Here is a 20,630-nt window from a genome sequence, read left to right as displayed (position 1 = left end):
ACGATGATGTCCCTGAGGAACACCTTCACACACAGAGAGAGACGGGGATCCACGTTTTACATGAATGATCAAATGTTTGCTGACTGCTGCAGTAAAGCTTTATCAATGTATTCACCTATGCGAGTGGATTTCTGCTTTGTTGTTTGTAACGATGGTTCTGTTTGCATAGAGGAGCAGGACTTTTATTTTGAAGTTTCTGAGTTTACCTTCAGCTGCTGTATGACACGTTCTCGGTCCCAGGACGAGGCGTTCTTCTGGATCACGCTGAGGATCGGGTGCCAGTACTCCGAGATGTCGGCGCCCTCGGTGACTGAAGCCAGGACCTTGACCCGCCGGCCTCCTTGGCTCTTGGGAACACCTCGGACATACAGGGACTGCTTCCCCACATCGCTGAGAGGGTTCAGATACAAGCTGCACAAAGACACCAACATAGAAACCTACTAATGGATCACAGACTTTACATTAAAGCACACCTTCAGTTAGGGCTGACCCCCGAAACCCGGTTCTAAATGAGTAAAACACGGAGTGCTGATGCGGTACGGAGTTAGCGGTTCTGCTATCGGGAGTCTGATCACAAGAACAGGACCATCAATGAAACATAATCACTGAGAATGTGTTTTAAAGATTTCACAACTTCTTGTGTTGCTGCTCAAGAAAGATTATTTGTTTACAAACAAGAATAATAAAGAAATGTGGATTATTTTCTTCATTAAACGTCTTTTTTTCTTCTCACAAAATAACCAAAAACAACCGATAAGACTATCGATAAGAAACCGAACTGATCAAAACGAGTCGTAGGATCAATAACATCCTGTTGTGTTGACCCGATCCGTGACTCTGAACCGTGGCTTTTATGATCTGTTGTACAACTAGTTAGTAGTAAGTTTACAGCTGTTAAAAATAATAATTACACATATATTTGCTTTTCTGTATGAGCTGAAACTCAGGTTCAGGTATCGGACTCGGTATCAGGAAGGAAAACGTGGTTCTGAGCAGTGTTTATGGTATTTTATGGTATTTGAGGGATTAATAATGAGCTGCTTACTGCACGGTGTGGATGCCGGCGTGCTCCCTGCAGGCGTCCACTAAAGCCAGCGCGGCGTTGTCCCCGATGTTGTTGTAGGCCACGTTGAGCTCCAGGAGCCCCGTGTGCTGCTGGAGCCTCTCGGCCAGCTCCAGGGCCCCCTGGTCCCCCAGACCCGTGTGCATCAGGGACAGGTGGGTCAGGGACCGGTTCTCAGGTAGAGCCTCCAGCAGGGTACGAGCTCCAGACTCCAGCAGAGGGTTGTCACACAGTCTGAGGAGCACGTTGGAATAATAATGAGACACGGCTGAGAACAGACCTACCAGAGACTGTAGGGCAGGGCTGTTTGCAAAGAGGGCCAAATCTGATCAAGTGAAGATGCCCGGGGGCCAAGAGTTCCTTCTGACATTTTTTTAACCACAAAAGTTACATGAAAATACACACTGTTATAAAACAATTTTCATTGTCACAATTACCTTTTTATTTTTCAAATGACAATGTGACCAAATACAAGACACTCAGGCAGACCTGAACAACTCTAAAAACACAATTCTGCCTTTCATTCATTCAGATAACCTTCAGTTTCCATGAGTTAAATATCTGCCTCATGAACATTTTAAACAGGAGTTAGAAGTAATGCAAAGTGGTCTGTTGTCATTAACCTTTAAAACAAGTGAGTTTTGCCTTTGTCTTTACAAGATCTTTCAGAAAGCAATAGTTTGTGTCACATCTACAGGTACATAACATCAAGTTATAACACATATCTTATTCAAGAGTTTAATCACATAAGTGCCATCAGTCCAAGCAGTGGTGCAGTGGAGCAGTCACGCAGTGGGAGTCACTCATCCTTCACCTCAATCGCTTCTTGTTCAACTTCATGACTGAGAATCTTTGCTCACACAAATATGTGGAGCCCAATCAGCTCAGCATTAGCGAATGACCGCATTTCTGGAAACCTGCTTTTGTCCAGCTGCCGGTAAAAGAAGAGAACACTGCTGGTCTTTTCCTCTCATCGTCACACTGCAGCTCAATGAGCTGCAGCTGCAGCTGTGGAGGAGCATCATTATGGTCCACGGAGAAGAGAACAGCAACCTTTTCAACAACTCAAAGTCCCGAAAGCCTTTGTTCAATTCCACAGAAAGAGATGCGACAGCTGGTGCGTAACTCTTCATTTGCGCACCGATGTTGTCCTGTGGGAAAGTGTCAATGACCTCTTTCAAAGCTGGGAAGTGCTCGGTGCAGGATCACTTGATGTGAGCGTATAGCTGGCTCACCACTGCATCTTCTCCTTGAAGATTAACATTCAGCGCATTCAGATGCTTTGGTATGTCAACCAAAAAAGCCAGATCTGCCAGCCATACAGGACCGGACAGTTCTTCCATTGGTTGTCCCTTCTCACCCAAAAAATGTCCAATTTCCTCTTTGAGAGAGAAGAATCGCTGCAGTGCGGACCCCCGACGTAGCCACTCATCGTTGTGACATATCACGTCACCGTATTCAGCCTGGATGTCACACAACAGCTGCTGAACCTGTCGGTGTGTTGGAGCGTCAGAGCGAATAGAATTGACTGCCTTTGCCACTGGTTTCATAACATCGTGAGATGTGAGGTGTTTGGCGCAGAGAGCCTGCTGGTGAATGACACAGTGAAGTTTGATGGCGTTACCTGCTTCTTCGCGGACTTTATTGCAGATCAATGTGGACAATCCACTTCGCCCACCAGCCATGGCAGGCGCACCATCGGCAACGATCCCAGAAACTTTACTGCACGGTCGTTTCATATCAACAGCTTCACAAACAGAAACGAATGAATCTGTTCCTCTGGTTTGCCCTTTAAGGCTTTTGAGGTCAAGCAGCTCCTCTCTCACGTTCATGTTGTCATCAACTCCTCTTCAAAAAATAAGTAGTTGTGCAGTGTCAGATGCATCGGTGCTTTCATCGCAGGCTAATGAGAAACCATCAAAAGCCCCTCCCCTGTCCCCCAGTTGTCTCTGAATGTCTGACGATATGTCCTCAACTCTCCGTGCCACAGCGTTGCGTGCACTTGCTTCTTCTCGGGGAAAATGTTCTCCACCATTTTCATGACACAGGGTCGCCAGGATAGCATTAGAACGGCGCTGCCACCGTGTGGTGAAAGGAGGAATTACAGCTTTACATTTGTATGATTTATTTATTCTGACAGACCTAGCGAGCCATAACGAACACATTATAAGACCGAAGCTGCGGGCCGTATGAAATCTGACCGGACTTTGGACATGCCTGCTGTAGGGGGATGGACTCTGCATTCTACTACTGTATATACATGCATATACTATATATATGTATATATAGATCTATATATATATATATATATATATATATATATATATATATATATATATATATAGATATATATATATATATATATATATATATATATATAGATATACTCTGTATTATCAGTACGCGTATTGGGCCTCATGCTGGAAGAACTCGTACCAACACACATTGCTTCGTCAGTGATTTACTTGAGTAACAGAAAGTTGAGATGATAACATGTTCTGGCATGAGGCCCGTTGTGTTCACTAGGTTCGGATGTCTTGGTGAAAGTAAATGTCAACACTGCTTCCGTGTTGGCGGTGTGCTGCTCATCTGACAGCTCACTGGACATTCTGTTCTTTGTAATGTTTAAAGCTCGTCCCCAGTGCTGCATATGTCCAGATATCATGTTCTCTTTTTATTGAATGAACACAGTTAGTCTCTGTCTTTTGCTTTGCTTGTGAAGCAAAAGGGACGAAAGTTGCGTTTCATTGTGCGACCCTAAGATAAACTATCCTCAAACAAAGCTTTACAAATCAGCATTTCCTCCTGCTGCTTCACAATAAAAGCTTTCTGCTGGCTGAAAGCACCAGGAGGCTGATTTTGCTCGTCATGTTTCGCACCACCAAAGTTGTACAGTGTCTTCTGTGAACGCTGAGATTTCCTTTTTTTGTGTGTCAGGCTTTACTGAGTCTAGTTTACCAGCAGCGGTTAAACCAGACAGTTCAAACCCTGAAGTTAGCTACGACGGAGGTGAGAGGGAATCTCCTCTGAGCTTCGTTTCCACAGTCTGGAGTCTGAAGCAGGTTGTTTCAGACAGACACAGCTGCATTTGTTAAAATAATGTCACTCCATACACGAAAAGACATCGCGCTGATGGAATGAATTCCCCCTGGAGCCACTGAGAGATCAAAGTGAAGACATGAATAAAGGTGTGGGCTTACTGTAGAGATCTAATAGCGCTCATGGGGTCTAGCAGCAGATCTCTCAGGAGGACGCAGGACTCAGGACCCACGCTGTTAAACTGCAGACTGAGGACAACAGAGACAGGCAGACACAACAATCACAGCACAAACACGACATTCACATGCTAGACGAGCAAGGGAGTCATCCAAAGTCAACAAAATGCATTTAAAAACAGCAGTTATGAGTTTAACACCACAGCACCACAAAGTACATCCTCCATTATGACAGTAAAGATGAATCAATACGTCTCTAAAACAAAGACCCTTCATGAAGGGAGCATTGATTGCCTCAGGCTGACCTGGGACCAGCCCTTAGTCATGTTGCCCACTGCTACCATTGTGATGATTTGTATTATTCAAAGTGAACATCAGGAGCTAACAGTCAGCAACCAGATGGGTCGACTCAGAGCCTGATAGGAGCTCTTCACCAATTAAGATCTGAATTACCAAACCATCTGGATTCTGATCTTTTTATGTATTTACTTTGGTACGGTTCAACCAACACCGGGAACTTCTTACTAGTATAACATGGACAATGTTCAGCATCATCCACTAAAAACACATATTTTCCTTTGTTACTCACTGCAAACCAGAACAGAAGGGTTATTGATTGTCTCACTTGAGATTGTGTGTGTGTCTGAAGGCCGGACACAGCATCTGAAGCATGTCGTGAGTCAGGAGGCAGGAGGACAGGTCCATCTCTTCAAGGTGATAGCTACAGGAAGATACCAACACGCACCTTTCAGTGAGTAACGCTCAGACTCTGAGTGACGTTCAGACTCAGTGAGTAACGTTCAGACTCAGTGAGTAACGTTCAGACTCTGAGTAATGTTCAGACTCAGTGAGTAACGTTCAGACTCTGAGAGTAACGTTCAGACTCAGTGAGTAACGTTCAGACTCTGAGAGTAACGTTCAGACTCAGTGAGTAACGTTCAGACTCAGTGAGTAACGTTCAGACTCTGAGAGTAACGTTCAGACTCAGTGAGTAACGTTCAGACTCAGTGAGTAATGTTCAGACTCAGTGAGTAACGTTCAGACTCTGAGAGTAACGTTCAGACTCTGAGAGTAACGTTCAGACTCTGAGAGTAACGTTCAGACTCAGTGAGTAACGTTCAGACTCTGAGAGTAACGTTCAGACTCAGTGAGTAACGTTCAGACTCAGTGAGTAACGTTCAGACTCTGAGTAACGTTCAGACTCAGTGAGTAACGTTCAGACTCTGAGTAACGTTCAGACTCAGTGAGTAACGTTCAGACTCTGAGTAACGTTCAGACTCAGTGAGTAACGTTCAGACTCAGTGAGTAACGTTCAGACTCTGAGTAATGTTCAGACTCAGTGAGTAACGTTCAGACTCTGAGAGTAACGTTCAGACTCAGTGAGTAACGTTCAGACTCTGAGAGTAACGTTCAGACTCAGTGAGTAACGTTCAGACTCAGTGAGTAATGTTCAGACTCAGTGAGTAACGTTCAGACTCTGAGAGTAACGTTCAGACTCTGAGAGTAACGTTCAGACTCTGAGAGTAACGTTCAGACTCAGTGAGTAACGTTCAGACTCTGAGAGTAACGTTCAGACTCAGTGAGTAACGTTCAGACTCAGTGAGTAACGTTCAGACTCTGAGTAACGTTCAGACTCAGTGAGTAACGTTCAGACTCTGAGTAACGTTCAGACTCAGTGAGTAACGTTCAGACTCTGAGAGTAACGTTCAGACTCAGTGAGTAACGTTCAGACTCTGAGTGACGTTCAGACTCAGTGAGTAACGTTCAGACTCAGTGAGTAACGTTCAGACTCAGTGAGTAACGTTCAGACTCAGTGAGTAACGTTCAGACTCTCAGTAACGTTCAGACTCAGTGAGTAACGTTCAGACTCTGAGAGTAACGTTCAGACTCTGAGAGTAACGTTCAGACTCAGTGAGTAACGTTCAGACTCTGAGAGTAACGTTCAGACTCAGTGAGTAACGTTCAGACTCTGAGAGTAACGTTCAGACTCAGTGAGTAACGTTCAGACTCTGAGTAACGTTCAGACTCAGTGAGTAACGTTCAGACTCTGAGTAACGTTCAGACTCAGTGAGTAACGTTCAGACTCTGAGTAACGTTCAGACTCAGTGAGTAACGTTCAGACTCTGAGAGTAACGTTCAGACTCAGTGAGTAACGTTCAGACTCTGAGAGTAACGTTCAGACTCAGTGAGTAACGTTCAGACTCAGTGAGTAACGTTCAGACTCAGTGAGTAACGTTCAGACTCTGAGTAACGTTCAGACTCAGTGAGTAACGTTCAGACTCTGAGAGTAACGTTCAGACTCTGAGAGTAACGTTCAGACTCAGTGAGTAACGTTCAGACTCTGAGAGTAACGTTCAGACTCAGTGAGTAACGTTCAGACTCTGAGTAACGTTCAGACTCAGTGAGTAACGTTCAGACTCAGTGAGTAACGTTCAGACTCAGTGAGTAACGTTCAGACTCAGTGAGTAACGTTCAGACTCAGTGAGTAACGTTCAGACTCAGTGAGTAACGTTCAGACTCTGAGTAACGTTCAGACTCTGAGAGTAACGTTCAGACTCAGTGAGTAACGCTCAGCCGGTTATACTCAGACTCAGGCCAATAGTTGAATCTTCAGCCCAGAAGGATTTTCTTTTTCCTCTTTTGGATGCACTTTGTGAATAAAAAGCAATTTAGAAATAAACCACAAAATGATAAAACACTAAAACCTACATACTGAACATTTATCAGTAAATCCCTAATCCATACCTTACAGGTGTGCACGAGAGCACAGAACTCAGTACAAAGCACTTGAGTGGTGTCATACGGATGTTGGTGAGGTTGATGGTTCTGATCGAGGCCAGAACCTCTGCAGTCACTCTGGGGTTCTGAAACTCGTACAGAAGGACCAGTAGATCCATCAGCTCCTCTGGCGGCTGTGGCTTGCTGAGCTCTAGAATTAAATAACAGAAAAGAGAGATTCATAAAGATTTCTGTCTCAAACTAAAACGAAATAAGGAACTTTAAGGGTCTGTCCACGGTGGACCGGTCTCTGCTGGAGGATCTGGGTCTGTCCACGGTGGACCGGTCTCTGCTGGAGGATCTGGGTCTGTCCACGGTGGACCGGTCTCTGCTGGAGTCTGAGCTGAAGGAGGTTCTGGTGAACCTGCATGAGTTCATCTGGTTTCATCAGAATCCGACCCGGTGGCTCCGATGACGAGCATCAAGAACAACTCTATAGAAACAGACCATCTGATAGAGGATCAGGACTACACTGAGACTGGTTCATATAGAGGATCAGGACTACACTGAGACTGGTTCATAGAGGATCAGGACTACACTGAGACTGGTTCATAGAGGTTCAGGACTACACTGAGACTGGTTCATAGAGGATCAGGACTACACTGAGACTGGTTCATAGAGGATCAGGACTACACTAAGACTGGTTCATAGAGGATCAGGACTACACTGAGACTGGTTCATAGAGGTTCAGGACTACACTGAGACTGGTTCATATAGAGGTTCAGGACTACACTGAGACTGGTTCATAGAGGATCAGGACTACACTAAGACTGGTTCATAGAGGATCAGGACTACACTGAGACTGGTTCATAGAGGTTCAGGACTACACTGAGACTGGTTCATATAGAGGTTCAGGACTACACTGAGACTGGTTCATAGAGGATCAGGACTACACTGAGACTGGTTCATATAGAGGATCAGGACTACACTGAGACTGGTTCATAGAGGATCAGGACTACACTGAGACTGGTTCATAGAGGATCAGGACTACACTGAGACTGGTTCATAGAGGATCAGGACTACACTGAGACTGGTTCATAGAGGTTCAGGACTACACTGAGACTGGTTCATAGAGGATCAGGACTACACTGAGACTGGTTCATATAGAGGATCAGGACTACACTGAGACTGGTTCATAGAGGATCAGGACTACACTGAGACTGGTTCATAGAGGATCAGGACTACACTGAGACTGGTTCATAGAGGTTCAGGACTACACTGAGACTGGTTCATATAGAGGTTCAGGACTACACTGAGACTGGTTCATAGAGGATCAGGACTACACTGAGACTGGTTCATATAGAGGATCAGGACTACACTGAGACTGGTTCATAGAGGATCAGGACTACACTGAGACTGGTTCATATAGAGGATCAGGACTACACTGAGACTGGTTCATAGAGGATCAGGACTACACTGAGACTGGTTCATAGAGGATCAGGACTACACTGAGACTGGTTCATAGAGGATCAGGACTACACTGAGACTGGTTCATAGAGGTTCAGGACTACACTGAGACTGGTTCATATAGAGGATCAGGACTACACTGAGACTGGTTCATAGAGGATCAGGACTACACTGAGACTGGTTCATAGAGGTTCAGGACTACACTGAGACTGGTTCATATAGAGGATCAGGACTACACTGAGACTGGTTCATAGAGGATCAGGACTACACTGAGACTGGTTCATAGAGGATCAGGACTACACTGAGACTGGTTCATAGAGGATCAGGACTACACTGAGACTGGTTCATAGAGGATCAGGACTACACTGAGACTGGTTCATATAGAGGATCAGGACTACACTGAGACTGGTTCATAGAGGATCAGGACTACACTGAGACTGGTTCATAGAGGATCAGGACTACACTGAGACTGGTTCATAGAGGATCAGGACTACACTGAGACTGGTTCATAGAGGATCAGGACTACACTGAGACTGGTTCATATAGAGGATCAGGACTACACTGAGACTGGTTCATAGAGGATCAGGACTACACTGAGACTGGTTCATAGAGGATCAGGACTACACTGAGACTGGTTCATAGAGGATCAGGACTACACTGAGACTGGTTCATAGAGGATCAGGACTACACTGAGACTGGTTCATAGAGGTTCAGGACTACACTGAGACTGGTTCATATAGAGGTTCAGGACTACACTGAGACTGGTTCAGGACCAGGTAAAAGTTCCTGACTAACTTTAACAAGACGATCATTAACATCAAATTAAAGTCAGTGGGTGTGTAATATTTGAAACCAAGATCAGTTCAAGCTCTTCAAACATGAAAGACAAAGCACACTGTAGAAGCAGGACTGAAGAGAACACATACGTTACCTCTGACGAGGTACTTCCTGAGGGCTTGTGTGATCTGGGCCACGGTGGTGCTCTGAATGTTGCACCCAAGTTGCTGGAGAAGGACACGGTTGCCATAATGCAACAGTCCACCCATGAAGATGGGGAAGAGCTCGAACGGCTGGCTCTCACTGCACTGCTCCGGTTGTGGGCCGTGGACTCCCAGGAGGCTTTGCTCCACCTGGTCCAGGACGTCCTCGTTGTAGCTGTCCTCGGTGCGGAACATCTCAGCCGCCATGGTTCTGGCAATGCTGCTTTTGTTGCGACTGCTGATTTTCTCGTAGAGCTTCGGAAAAAGCTTAAGGAGGTTGAATACGGCAAATATTCGGAGGGGGATGAACTTCGAGAGGATGCTGACGAGGGCGTTGACGTCCTCGCTCGCCTGACCAATGACCGCAGACACCTGAGTGGTCAGCTTCTCCAGAGCTGATTTGTTCTCTCCTAGAACCACGTAGAGAGCCGCCAGGTACTCCTGCATAGCCGGGACAACAAACACGTACCGCGTCGTATCTTTCTCACAGGGATCTTCTAAATGCTTGCCGCTTTCCACCCTGGGAGCCAAGAAGAAGTCGAGCACGTCGGTCCGGAACATGGCCAGCTGACGGAGCTCCTCGTCCGTCTTGGTCTCGCCTCCGATCCACTGCTCCAGCTCCTTTTCCGAGAACGACGTGCGTTTGTTCGTCACGCCGTCGAACGCGAGTTCCCCAACCGTACGGACCACGTACAGCATCAGAGAGCTGTGGTGCTCCTGAACGGCCACATTGGATCTCTGTCCCGTGCCGATCACCTCACCGCCAAAGTTCAGCCGGAGGAAACTGGTGTAAATGCCGGTCAGCGTGCGGATGGGCGCCTTGGCGTCGGTGAAATGGAGGAAGTGTAAGGTGGCGCATGTGAGCCAGCAGTAGGAGGGCAGGAAGCAGGCTGCAGCCAGCTGGCTTTCTCTCTGGAGGTTGAGGTACAGCAGCTCTATGAGAGTGCGGGCCCCGTGGTTCTGGCCCGTCTCTCCGCTCTGCTGCAACAGGCGGCTGCTGAAGTAGGCCCGCTGGCGGTCAGGGTCGTTGAAGCCACAGATCTGTGCATAGCGACTCACATACTTCTGGGGGATACGGTCCAGGGCAGACAGTCTGGTGGTCACCAAGATGCTGGCCTGAGAAAGCATACAGCAGCCAAGTAACACACTTTATAAATAAACAAGGATTCAATGAATCAGGGGAAGAAAATCGACACAGCATAGCATCGCCATATTGTATCGATACACCAACGCCAAGTTCGTCATTGCAGATGTCGTGATTCAACGATTTGGCCTTAACTGCGATTATATAGTCCGGGTTTCTTTCATCAATTAAATTACAATATTGTATTTCTTAATCAATTGAATTGTGTGTTTTTATGCAAAGCACCACTAAAATGACTTAAACAAAGTAAAACGTTGATGGTGATGATATATATTTCAGTTCATTGGCTATAGGCCGATTAGAAATGGACTGAAAACTTTATCCAATTAGAGAAAACAGATGGTGAAAACAGGTAATAAATCGCAACGTTTGACATCGTAATACGATATATATGTATATATAGATATATATAGTCACGGTATATCGAGGTTTATTCATTTTTCCAACATGAATGCTTTTGAAAGGGTGAACTGGTAATAAGTTCAACCGTCTCAAAGTAGGTATAAACCGTAAAACATTCAAAATGTTATGTTTTTACTTTGTTATTGTCATTTACATTGGTTATTTGCAGAAAACCCGCATTCAAATAAATAGGATATAAACTGTTGTATTTTTATGTAAATATTTTCTATGATTGAAAAACATCTTGTTGTTTTAATATATGAGCTTGTATAATAATGAGCTTATAGCTCGTGTTAGGAAGTTAACCATCATAATTCATCTCTAATATCTATTTTATATCGAATATATAATATCTATTTTCACTGAGCAGAGCCTGAAGGCATCACAATGTACCTTCAGCAGTACTCGTGTTCACTGAGCAGAGCCTGAAGGCATCATAATGTACCTTCAGCCAGTACTCGTGTTCACTGAGCAGAGCCTGAAGGCATCATAATGTACCTTCAGCCAGTACTCGTGTTCACTGAGCAGAGCCTGAAGGCATCATAATGTACCTTCAGCAGTACTCGTGTTCACTGAGCAGAGCCTGAAGGCATCATAATGTACCTTCAGCCAGTACTCGTGTTCACTGAGCAGAGCCTGAAGGCATCATAATGTACCTTCAGCAGTACTCGTGTTCACTGAGCAGAGCCTGAAGGCATCATAATGTACCTTCAGCAGTACTCGTGTTCACTGAGCAGAGCCTGAAGGCATCATAATGTACCTTCAGCAGTACTCGTGTTCACTGAGCAGAGCCTGAAGGCATCATAATGTACCTTCAGCAGTACTCGTGTTCACTGAGCAGAGCCTGTAGGCATCATAATGTACCTTCAGCAGTACTCGTGTTCACTGAGCAGAGCCTGAAGGCATCATAATGTACCTTCAGCAGTACTCGTGTTCACTGAGCAGAGCCTGAAGGCATCATAATGTACCTTCAGCAGTACTCGTGTTCACTGAGCAGAGCCTGAAGGCATCATAATGTACCTTCAGCAGTACTCGTGTTCACTGAGCAGAGCCTGAAGGCATCATAATGTACCTTCAGCAGTACTCGTGTTCACTGAGCAGAGCCTGAAGGCATCATAATGTACCTTCAGCAGTACTCGTGTTCACTGAGCAGAGCCTGAAGGCATCACAATGTACCTTCAGCAGTACTCGTGTTCACTGAGCAGAGCCTGAAGGCATCCTGTCAACCCAACCTTCATCAACATGTCCTCAGCCAACGGTTCGTAACATACTCCTCATTGTTCGTGCGTTTCCCTGCAAACGTTCAGCAACATGTGGTCAAGTCTTTGCTCTCTACTTCAACGCAGTCTTTTCAAAATAAACTTCTGTCTTCATCGAAAACAACTTAGTTATGTTTAGGCAGCATAACTATTTGGTTAGGTTCAGAACATCAATGTTGACTTCATTTTGGAACAAAAACTACAAAATGTTTGAACTATTTTGTTAAGACAGTGTCAGTGAAACTCAGCATTCCTGCAGATGTTTCACATTAAAAGCCTAAAATGAAAGTGAAGGGAGGAGTATTAAAGTATTGTATCCTCTGTACTTGCCAAACAAAACGTGTCCACAACAAAGAGTTTCACAAACTGTTGAGTGCTGAGCGCTGAGGTCAAATACCTGCTCAGCCTTATCATCTTGTCTGTTTAAGATGAAGGTCTGGAGCCGAGGAAGACGAGGTTCCAGGAGAGCAGCATTACTCACATCCTCAGTTTAAGAAAGGGAACCTGGTACTTTCTACCCTTCAGTCATCCAGGTTACCTTTTCAGAAAGGTTAGAGATGGCAGTCTGAGGTGCTGGTGCTGGTGCTGTCCCTTACCTCAGGCAGGAGGTATTTCCTCAGCAGGTTGACCACCACCACACCTGGAGGCAGCGCCTCATTAGGATCACTGCAAAGCTCCGTGGCTCCAATTCTGAAATCCAGATTCATCTTCTCCATCCCGTTGAAGACGAAGAGCACGTCCTTGGCCTGGTTTCCCTCCCCACTCAACAAGGGGTGTTTTTTAAGGTGGAGGTACTTCCTGCTCACCAGGTCCCTTAAGGAAACCACCCTATGGAGGAAGGGATTCATCACTTTGTGCACTTCATCACCAACACACTGTTCCTACAGCAGTGCGATGCAGCAGCGGTCTGTAAGGTAGATGGTATAGGTCGGTTGGTAGATCGGTCCGGTCAGTAGGACTGTCAAACCGGTCCGTAGGTCGGCAAGTAGGGTCGGTAGATGTGGCAGGTAAGTCAGTCTGTAGGGTCGGTAGGTCAGTCTGGTCCGTCGGTAGGTCGGCCTGACAGTCGGTAGGGAGGTAGGTAGGGAGGGAGGTAGGGAGGGAGGTAGGGAGGGAGGGAGGTAGGTAGGGAGGGAGGTAGGGAGGGAGGGAGGGAGGTAGGGAGGGAGATAGGTAGGGAGGGAGGGAGGGAGGTAGGGAGGGAGGGAGGGAGGTAGGGAGGGAGATAGGTAGGGAGGGAGGTAGGTAGGTAGGGAGGGAGGTAGGGAGGGAGGGAGGTAGGGAGGTAGGGAGGGAGGGAGGGAGGTAGGGAGGTAGGGAGGGAGGTAGGTAGGTAGGGAGGGAGGGAGGTAGGTAGGTAGGGAGGTAGGTAGGGAGGTAGGTAGGGAGGGAGATAGGTAGGGAGGGAGGGAGGGAGGGAGGTAGGGAGGGAGGTAGGTAGGTAGGGAGGGAGGTAGGGAGGGAGGTAGGGAGGGAGGTAGGGAGGGAGGTAGGTAGGTAGGGAGGTAGGTAGGGAGGTAGGTAGGGAGGGAGATAGGTAGGGAGGGAGGGAGGGAGGGAGGTAGGGAGGGAGGTAGGGAGGGAGGTAGGTAGGGAGGGAGGGAGGTAGGGAGGGAGGGAGGCAGGTAGGGAGGGAGGGAGGTAGGGAGGGAGGGAGGCAGGTAGGGAGGGAGGGAGGTAGGGAGGTAGGGAGGGAGGGAGGGAGGTATGTAGGGAGGGAGGGAGGGATGTAGGTAGGTAGGGAGGGAGGTAGGGAGGGAGGGTAGGGAGGGAGGGAGGGAGGGAGGTAGGTAGGGAGGGAGGGAGGGAGGTAGGGAGGGAGGGAGGTAGGGAGGGAGGGAGGGATGTAGGTAGGTAGGGAGGGAGGTAGGGAGGGAGGCAGGGAGGGAGGGTAGGGAGGGAGGGAGGGAGGGAGGGAGGTAGGGAGGGAGGGATGTAGGGAGGGAGGGAGGGAGGGAGGCAGGGAGGGAGGCAGGGAGGGAGGTAGGGAGGGAGGGAGGGAGGGAGGTAGGGAGGGAGGTAGGGAGGGAGGTAGGGAGGGAGGGATGTAGGGAGGGAGGGAGGGAGGGAGGCAGGGAGGGAGGTAGGGAGGGAGGTAGGGAGGGAGGGATGTAGGGAGGGAGGGAGGGAGGGAGGCAGGGAGGGAGGGAGGGAGGGAGGGAGGTAGGGAGGGAGGGAGGGAGGTAGGGAGGGAGGGAGGTAGGGAGGGAGATAGGTAGGGAGGGAGGGAGGGAGGGAGGTAGGGAGGGAGGTAGGTAGGTAGGGAGGGAGGTAGGGAGGGAGGGAGGTAGGGAGGTAGGGAGGGATGTAGGGAGGGAGGGAGGGAGGTAGGGAGGTAGGGAGGGAGGTAGGTAGGTAGGGAGGGAGGGAGGTAGGTAGGTAGGGAGGTAGGTAGGGAGGGAGATAGGTAGGGAGGGAGGGAGGGAGGGAGGTAGGGAGGGAGGTAGGTAGGTAGGGAGGGAGGTAGGGAGGGAGGTAGGGAGGGAGGTAGGGAGGGAGGTAGGTAGGTAGGGAGGTAGGTAGGGAGGTAGGTAGGGAGGGAGATAGGTAGGGAGGGAGGGAGGTAGGGAGGGAGGTAGGGAGGGAGGTAGGTAGGGAGGGAGGGAGGGAGGTAGGGAGGGAGGGAGGCAGGTAGGGAGGGAGGGAGGTAGGGAGGGAGGGAGGCAGGTAGGGAGGGAGGGAGGTAGGGAGGGAGGTAGGGAGGGAGGGAGGGAGGTATGTAGGGAGGGAGGGAGGGATGTAGGTAGGTAGGGAGGGAGGTAGGGAGGGAGGCAGGGAGGGAGGGTAGGGAGGGAGGGAGGGAGGGAGGTAGGGAGGGAGGGAGGGAGGTAGGGAGGGAGGGAGGTAGGGAGGGAGGGAGGTATGTAGGGAGGGAGGGAGGGATGTAGGTAGGTAGGGAGGGAGGTAGGGAGGGAGGCAGGGAGGGAGGGAGGGAGGGAGGGAGGGAGGTAGGGAGGGAGGGAGGGAGGGAGGTAGGGAGGGAGGGAGGGAGGTAGGGAGGGAGGGAGGGAGGGAGGTAGGGAGGGAGGGAGGGATGTAGGTAGGTAGGGAGGGAGGTAGGGAGGGAGGGAGGGAGAGTAGGGAGGGAGGGAGGTAGGGAGGGAGGGATGTAGGGAGGGAGGTAGGGAGGTAGGGAGGTAGGGAGGTAGGGAGGGAGGGAGGGAGGGAGGGAGAGTAGGGAGGGAGGGAGGTAGGGAGGGAGGGATGTAGGGAGGGAGGGAGGGAGGGAGGCAGGGAGGGAGGCAGGGAGGGAGGTAGGGAGGGAGGCAGGGAGGGAGGGAGGTAGGGAGGGAGGGATGTAGGGAGGGAGGTAGGGAGGGAGGGAGGTAGGGAGGGAGGGAGGGAGGGAGGGAGGCAGGGAGGGAGGTAGGGAGGGAGGTAGGGAGGGAGGGATGTAGGGAGGGAGGGAGGGAGGGAGGGAGGTAGGGAGGGAGGTAGGGAGGGAGGTAGGTAGGTAGGGAGGGAGGTAGGGAGGGAGGTAGGTAGGGAGGTAGGGAGGGAGGGAGGGAGGTATGTAGGGAGGGAGGGAGGGAGGTATGTAGGGAGGGAGGGAGGGAGGGAGGGAGGGAGGGAGGTATGTAGGGAGGGAGGGAGGGATGTAGGTAGGTAGGGAGGGAGGTAGGGAGGGAGGCAGGGAGGGAGGTAGGGAGGTAGGGAGGGAGGGAGGGAGGTATGTAGGGAGGGAGGGAGGGAGGTATGTAGGGAGGGAGGTAGGGAGGGAGGTATGTAGGGAGGGAGGGAGGGAGGTATGTAGGGAGGGAGGTAGGTAGGTAGGGAGGTAGGGAGGGAGGGAGGGAGGTATGTAGGGAGGGAGGGAGGGAGGTATGTAGGGAGGGAGGTAGGGAGGGAGGGAGGGAGGTATGTAGGGAGGGAGGGAGGGATGTAGGTAGGTAGGGAGGGAGGTAGGGAGGGAGGCAGGGAGGGAGGTAGGGAGGGAGAGTAGGGAGGGAGGGAGGGAGGGAGAGTAGGGAGGGAGGGAGGTAGGGAGGGAGGGATGTAGGGAGGGAGGGAGGGAGGGAGGCAGGGAGGGAGGCAGGGAGGGAGGCAGGGAGGGAGGTAGGGAGGGAGGGAGGGAGGTAGGGAGGGAGGTAGGGAGGGAGGGATGTAGGGAGGGAGGGAGGGAGGGAGGCAGGGAGGGAGGTAGGGAGGGAGGTAGGGAGGGAGGGATGTAGGGAGGGAGGGAGGGAGGGAGGGAGGGAGGGAGGGAGGGAGAGTAGGGAGGGAGGGAGGTAGGGAGGGAGGGAGGTAGGGAGGGAGGGAGGGAGGTAGGGAGGTAGGGAGGTAGGGAGGGAGGGAGGGAGGGAGGGAGGGAGGGAGGGATGTAGGTAGGTAGGGAGGGAGGTAGGGAGGGAGGGATGTAGGTAGGTAGGGAGGGAGGTAGGGAGGGAGGCAGGGAGGGAGGGAGGGAGGGAGGGAGGGAGGGAGGGAGGGAGGGAGGGAGGGAGGCAGGGAGGGAGGGAGGGAGGGAGGGAGAGTAGGGAGGGAGGGAGGTAGGGAGGGAGGGATGTAGGGAGGGAGGGAGGGAGGGAGGCAGGGAGGGAGGCAGGGAGGGAGGTAGGGAGGGAGGGAGGGAGGGAGGGAGGGAGGGAGGCAGGGAGGGAGGTAGGGAGGGAGGGAGGTAGGGAGGGAGGGAGGGAGGGAGGTAGGGAGGGAGGGAGGGAGGGAGGGAGAGTAGGTCTTGATTGACTCTCATTCTGAGGGAAATTAATAAAATAACGCGGCTCCAAACTCAAAATATCAGTTATGTGACATAAGACAACGATGAAAAATGAGATCATCTTACTTTGACAGTTGGCCGAGGTCCTCACAAGAGAAAGGAACCAGCAACTTGAACTGGGTCAGGGTTCTGCCAGCGCACCAGTCCAGCACCAGCTTCCGGACCGCTGTGCTTTTCCCAGTTCCCACAGCTCCGTACATCAGCACGTTGGGCCCCCGGCCCTCGCTCCAGGCATCGCTGGGCTCAAACAGCTGTTCCACCGTCACAGAGGGGCTGGAGGGGGTCTGGGTCTGGAGAGGGGACCTGAGCCATCCTGCCCTCTCCTCTGCCTCTCTCTCCAGGATCAGTGGATCCACATGCATGGTCTCTGGGCTGGAGTAACCTCCAAACTGCTTCTCCTCCTGAGGAAGGTGGCTGAACCACAGGAAGACCTTCTTCTTGTGGATCTCAAGGGGATCTGCTGCAAGAGACACAAAAGGAGATCTGATACGCTCTATGGTTGATCTCTGTTGTTGCATCTTCTATCTTGCTGTATATATATTGTGTATTTTGTGTGCTTAGTGTTTCTTGACTGTCTCTATAGACACTATGTCTTTAACTTGTAGTCCAGTCACACCCAGGACTACAAGTCACTGGTTGCTTTAGAATCTTTAACAATAATAAGAAGACATTAAGTTAAAAGCAGATTTAAAGGCGGAGCCTGTGATTCTAATCAAATACACTTTTGTCAAATTCCGCAAATATCTCCACAGTTCTCTGTTTGCTTTGGACTGAGACAGCGAAACACACGGGGCAGCGGAGCTCTCTGTAGTTTATGTGTGTTTTTTCAATAATATATTTACAGAGCGCTTATAGATGGTGCAGTTATAAAGGCATGAAGAGAAAGATGTCTCGAGAGACGTCACTGTCACTTTTCATGTCAACAACACACGAAACAGATAATGAGAATAAAATGTTTTTGATGAAATATCACAATTCTAAGCTTCATTACAGCTGCTTTTTCTGGCGGAAGCTTTCTTGATACATAATGTGTTCAAGGACCGTCGGAAAGATGAAAATCTGACGATAATGATGTTTTTTACAGCTTCTGGCTGTGATTATGAACGGTGTAGTTTTGGTGATTGTTTAAATACAACGTGCTTTTCAATCCCACCGGTGGGTGTTGGGGGTCGTGGTTGTGTGAGAGAAAGCTTTGTGCACCTGGTGCTGAGGTGGTGGAGCAGAAGGTCCTGCAGTGGAAACCAGTGGCAGTGTACAGAGAAACCTCCACCCTCCTCTTCCTCCTCCATGCTCCGAGCAGCTGACTCAGCTGTCTGCAAAACAACAAACAGGACACATCATGCAGGTCGGCTCCAAATCTCTACAAGATGCAAATCCACAGAGACGAGCTGGAAAGGTTCCTTCATTCCCACAGTCAACAGCCAACGGCCCTCAGTGTGGCTTATTCACACTGATCCTAGATCTGCATCACGTGGTAGTTATTGCTGTTCATTGGGCTGCGTGCAGGTTATGACAGGTACGCTGACATACCTCCAAAGCACTGACCTTTTATACATGCACGCACAACTAAGACTGCTCTGAGATGAACACAGGAAGCTCCAAGTGTTATTGTCATTCAAAGGAATAGGGAAGACATTAGTGTATTTGTATGGAAATAATTTGCTTTGATTGACTCATTAGTAGTTTTATTGATGTATTATAATCTAATATCTATTTTATACTCAAGTGAAAACATCCTCAAACAACTGGATTCATTCAAGTTTCTCACCAAGACTGTATTTTACAGATGACATGTGAACACATCACGATAACGTTATAATTTACATATACGTCTCGCTAGCTCCTCACATTTTGATCTTAATCATTCATCTTCGGTCCCTCACAATGTCACATGATCACCTTATACATCTGTTGAATGCATCAGCAAACAGCTGCTCGTTCACACATCCAGCACACAGAACCATGTGGCACCTACCTGTGCAGTGAGCTCATGCTGCTGCTCTGCTGCCTCTGTACGTCCGCTTCTGTGACAAACAGAAGAAAAAGAGCTGAAAGGTGACCGTTGAGTGTTTGACCACTAGCAGCGCTGTGGAGCAATATCCTCATGCATGCACACATTCATGTGCACACATTCATGTGCAAAGGTAAGCCAAGAAAAATGTAACAATGCACCTGCAAAGACAGAGGAAATAGAGACTACATGAAGTGCGTTTTTGGTAAGAATTTAAACTGAACATGAAAAATTCATAGAAGCTTTTAAAAGTTGAAATAACTATCATCCATTATAACGTTTCAGAAACACCATGTAAAGGACATTTAGTCTCCTCTTAAAGCTGCAGTGTGTCTCTTTACTGCCTCTACAGGGACTTTGACTTGTTATTTCTCCTTAAATACATCGAAACTCTTTAAATGCAGTTTAACAACACTGTAACAACAAGTGTTTTACAAACTATTTAATGGTCTGGTCACCTAAAGACAGAGCAGAATATTCAGGACAAACACACTACAAGTGCGAGCAGGTCACTTTCCTGGAAGTCTGCACACAGTTATGGAGTCATAAACGATATGTTACATAACGTCAACAAGTCAGAGCAGGACGTGACATTTCACACCTCCTTTAAGTTAACGTTATGCATTTGTGCTCTGTACAGACCGAATAAAGAAATAAAGAAGGAACTAACCTATTGACACTTGAAATGTCACTCAGCTAAATCCAGCGTGCATACCCAAATGTCTCAGCGTCCTTGTCGCCCATTGGTCGTTATCTTATATACTTTCTCTCATTCTTGTTCCTTTCTTTCTCTCTGAGACTCGGTGAACACTGTGACGTGACCGTGGAGCTTTACACAGAACTGGATTCATTCCTATGAAAAGCTCCTATGAAAAGCTCCCACGGGCCCATGGAGCATGCGCAGTAATGTTTCCTTTAACCACGCCCCCCCCCAGCCTTCTGGTCCAGCCTCGTTCTCATTGACATGAACGGAGGAATGAAAATAACTCTGGATTTTAGATATTTTTAAAAATAACTTTTAGGATCTCATGATTTAAATTAGGGATTGTGTTCATGTTGGGAAGTTCATTCACCTCAAAAAAAAAAAAATGATCCGCTGAGTTACAGACTCTAGTCTTTTGGAGTGTCACGTGACCGACCCGGAGTTGTAATTCCACCGTTGGGCGACTAAATCAAATTTCAAAATAAACTTGTTAAAGACAAGCACGCTCAAAAGTAGTTTTCTTTATTTGATATCTTTAATTTAGTTTGAGATAGCCCTGCTGTAATGTTTGTATTTGACATATATTTAAAATTATTTTGTTTTTTATTTCTCTAATTGGTGTGTTTGATTTGATTGTGTTCTTGCTCAACTTCAGGCAGAAGTATTAAGTGTTCTTACTGGTGGTGAACGTGACACTAAAGAACATACTTCATACTTCATCTGTCTTCCTCTGCTGGTGGACTACAAGATAAGTGTGAAGGTGGATGCTGCCACCTGCTGTAAAATAGTGTGTTCCATCATGGCTTTTTAAAAACAATGTTATTTATTTATACTTTTATAATTATTAAAAAATAATTGTTTCATTTTTATTTTTATTATTTATTATTATTATTATTTTTTATTTCATTTCATTATTTACATTTTTTTTTAACTAAACTTAAAGTACTAGAC

General features: G+C 48.5%; 1 protein-coding gene across 6 annotated transcripts in view; it reads right to left on the bottom strand.

Annotated features, from left to right (window-relative positions):
• nlrx1 (NLR family member X1) overlaps window positions 1-19,826 on the bottom strand; it is a 22,278-nt gene extending 2,452 nt beyond the window's left edge. Inside the window, exons 1-11 of one of the 6 annotated variants that reach the window (XM_079272085.1) lie at window positions 19,647-19,826; window positions 18,941-18,989; window positions 18,166-18,278; window positions 17,032-17,425; window positions 12,845-13,076; window positions 9,395-10,559; window positions 7,024-7,207; window positions 4,904-4,999; window positions 4,264-4,350; window positions 1,046-1,297; window positions 207-411 (exon numbers count right to left, since the gene is read on the bottom strand). In XM_079272085.1, the coding sequence (XP_079128211.1) occupies window positions 207-411; window positions 1,046-1,297; window positions 4,264-4,350; window positions 4,904-4,999; window positions 7,024-7,207; window positions 9,395-10,559; window positions 12,845-13,076; window positions 17,032-17,425; window positions 18,166-18,278; window positions 18,941-18,957 (2,745 nt within the window). In that variant the 5' untranslated portion in view covers window positions 18,958-18,989; window positions 19,647-19,826. The remainder of the gene's footprint in view (window positions 1-206; window positions 412-1,045; window positions 1,298-4,263; window positions 4,351-4,903; window positions 5,000-7,023; window positions 7,208-9,394; window positions 10,560-12,844; window positions 13,077-17,031; window positions 17,426-18,165; window positions 18,279-18,940; window positions 18,990-19,646) is intronic. The other 5 variants (XM_079272088.1, XM_079272087.1, XM_079272086.1 and 2 more) reach the window with 5 other exon arrangements.
• Window positions 19,827-20,630: the final 804 nt, after the last annotated feature.

This window comes from Melanostigma gelatinosum, assembly GCF_949748355.1.
Source record: "Melanostigma gelatinosum genome assembly, chromosome: 7".
Classification (NCBI taxonomy): domain Eukaryota; kingdom Metazoa; phylum Chordata; class Actinopteri; order Perciformes; family Zoarcidae; genus Melanostigma; species Melanostigma gelatinosum.
Note: the sequence above shows the minus strand (reverse complement) of the source record. Positions and strands in the feature narration are given on the sequence as shown.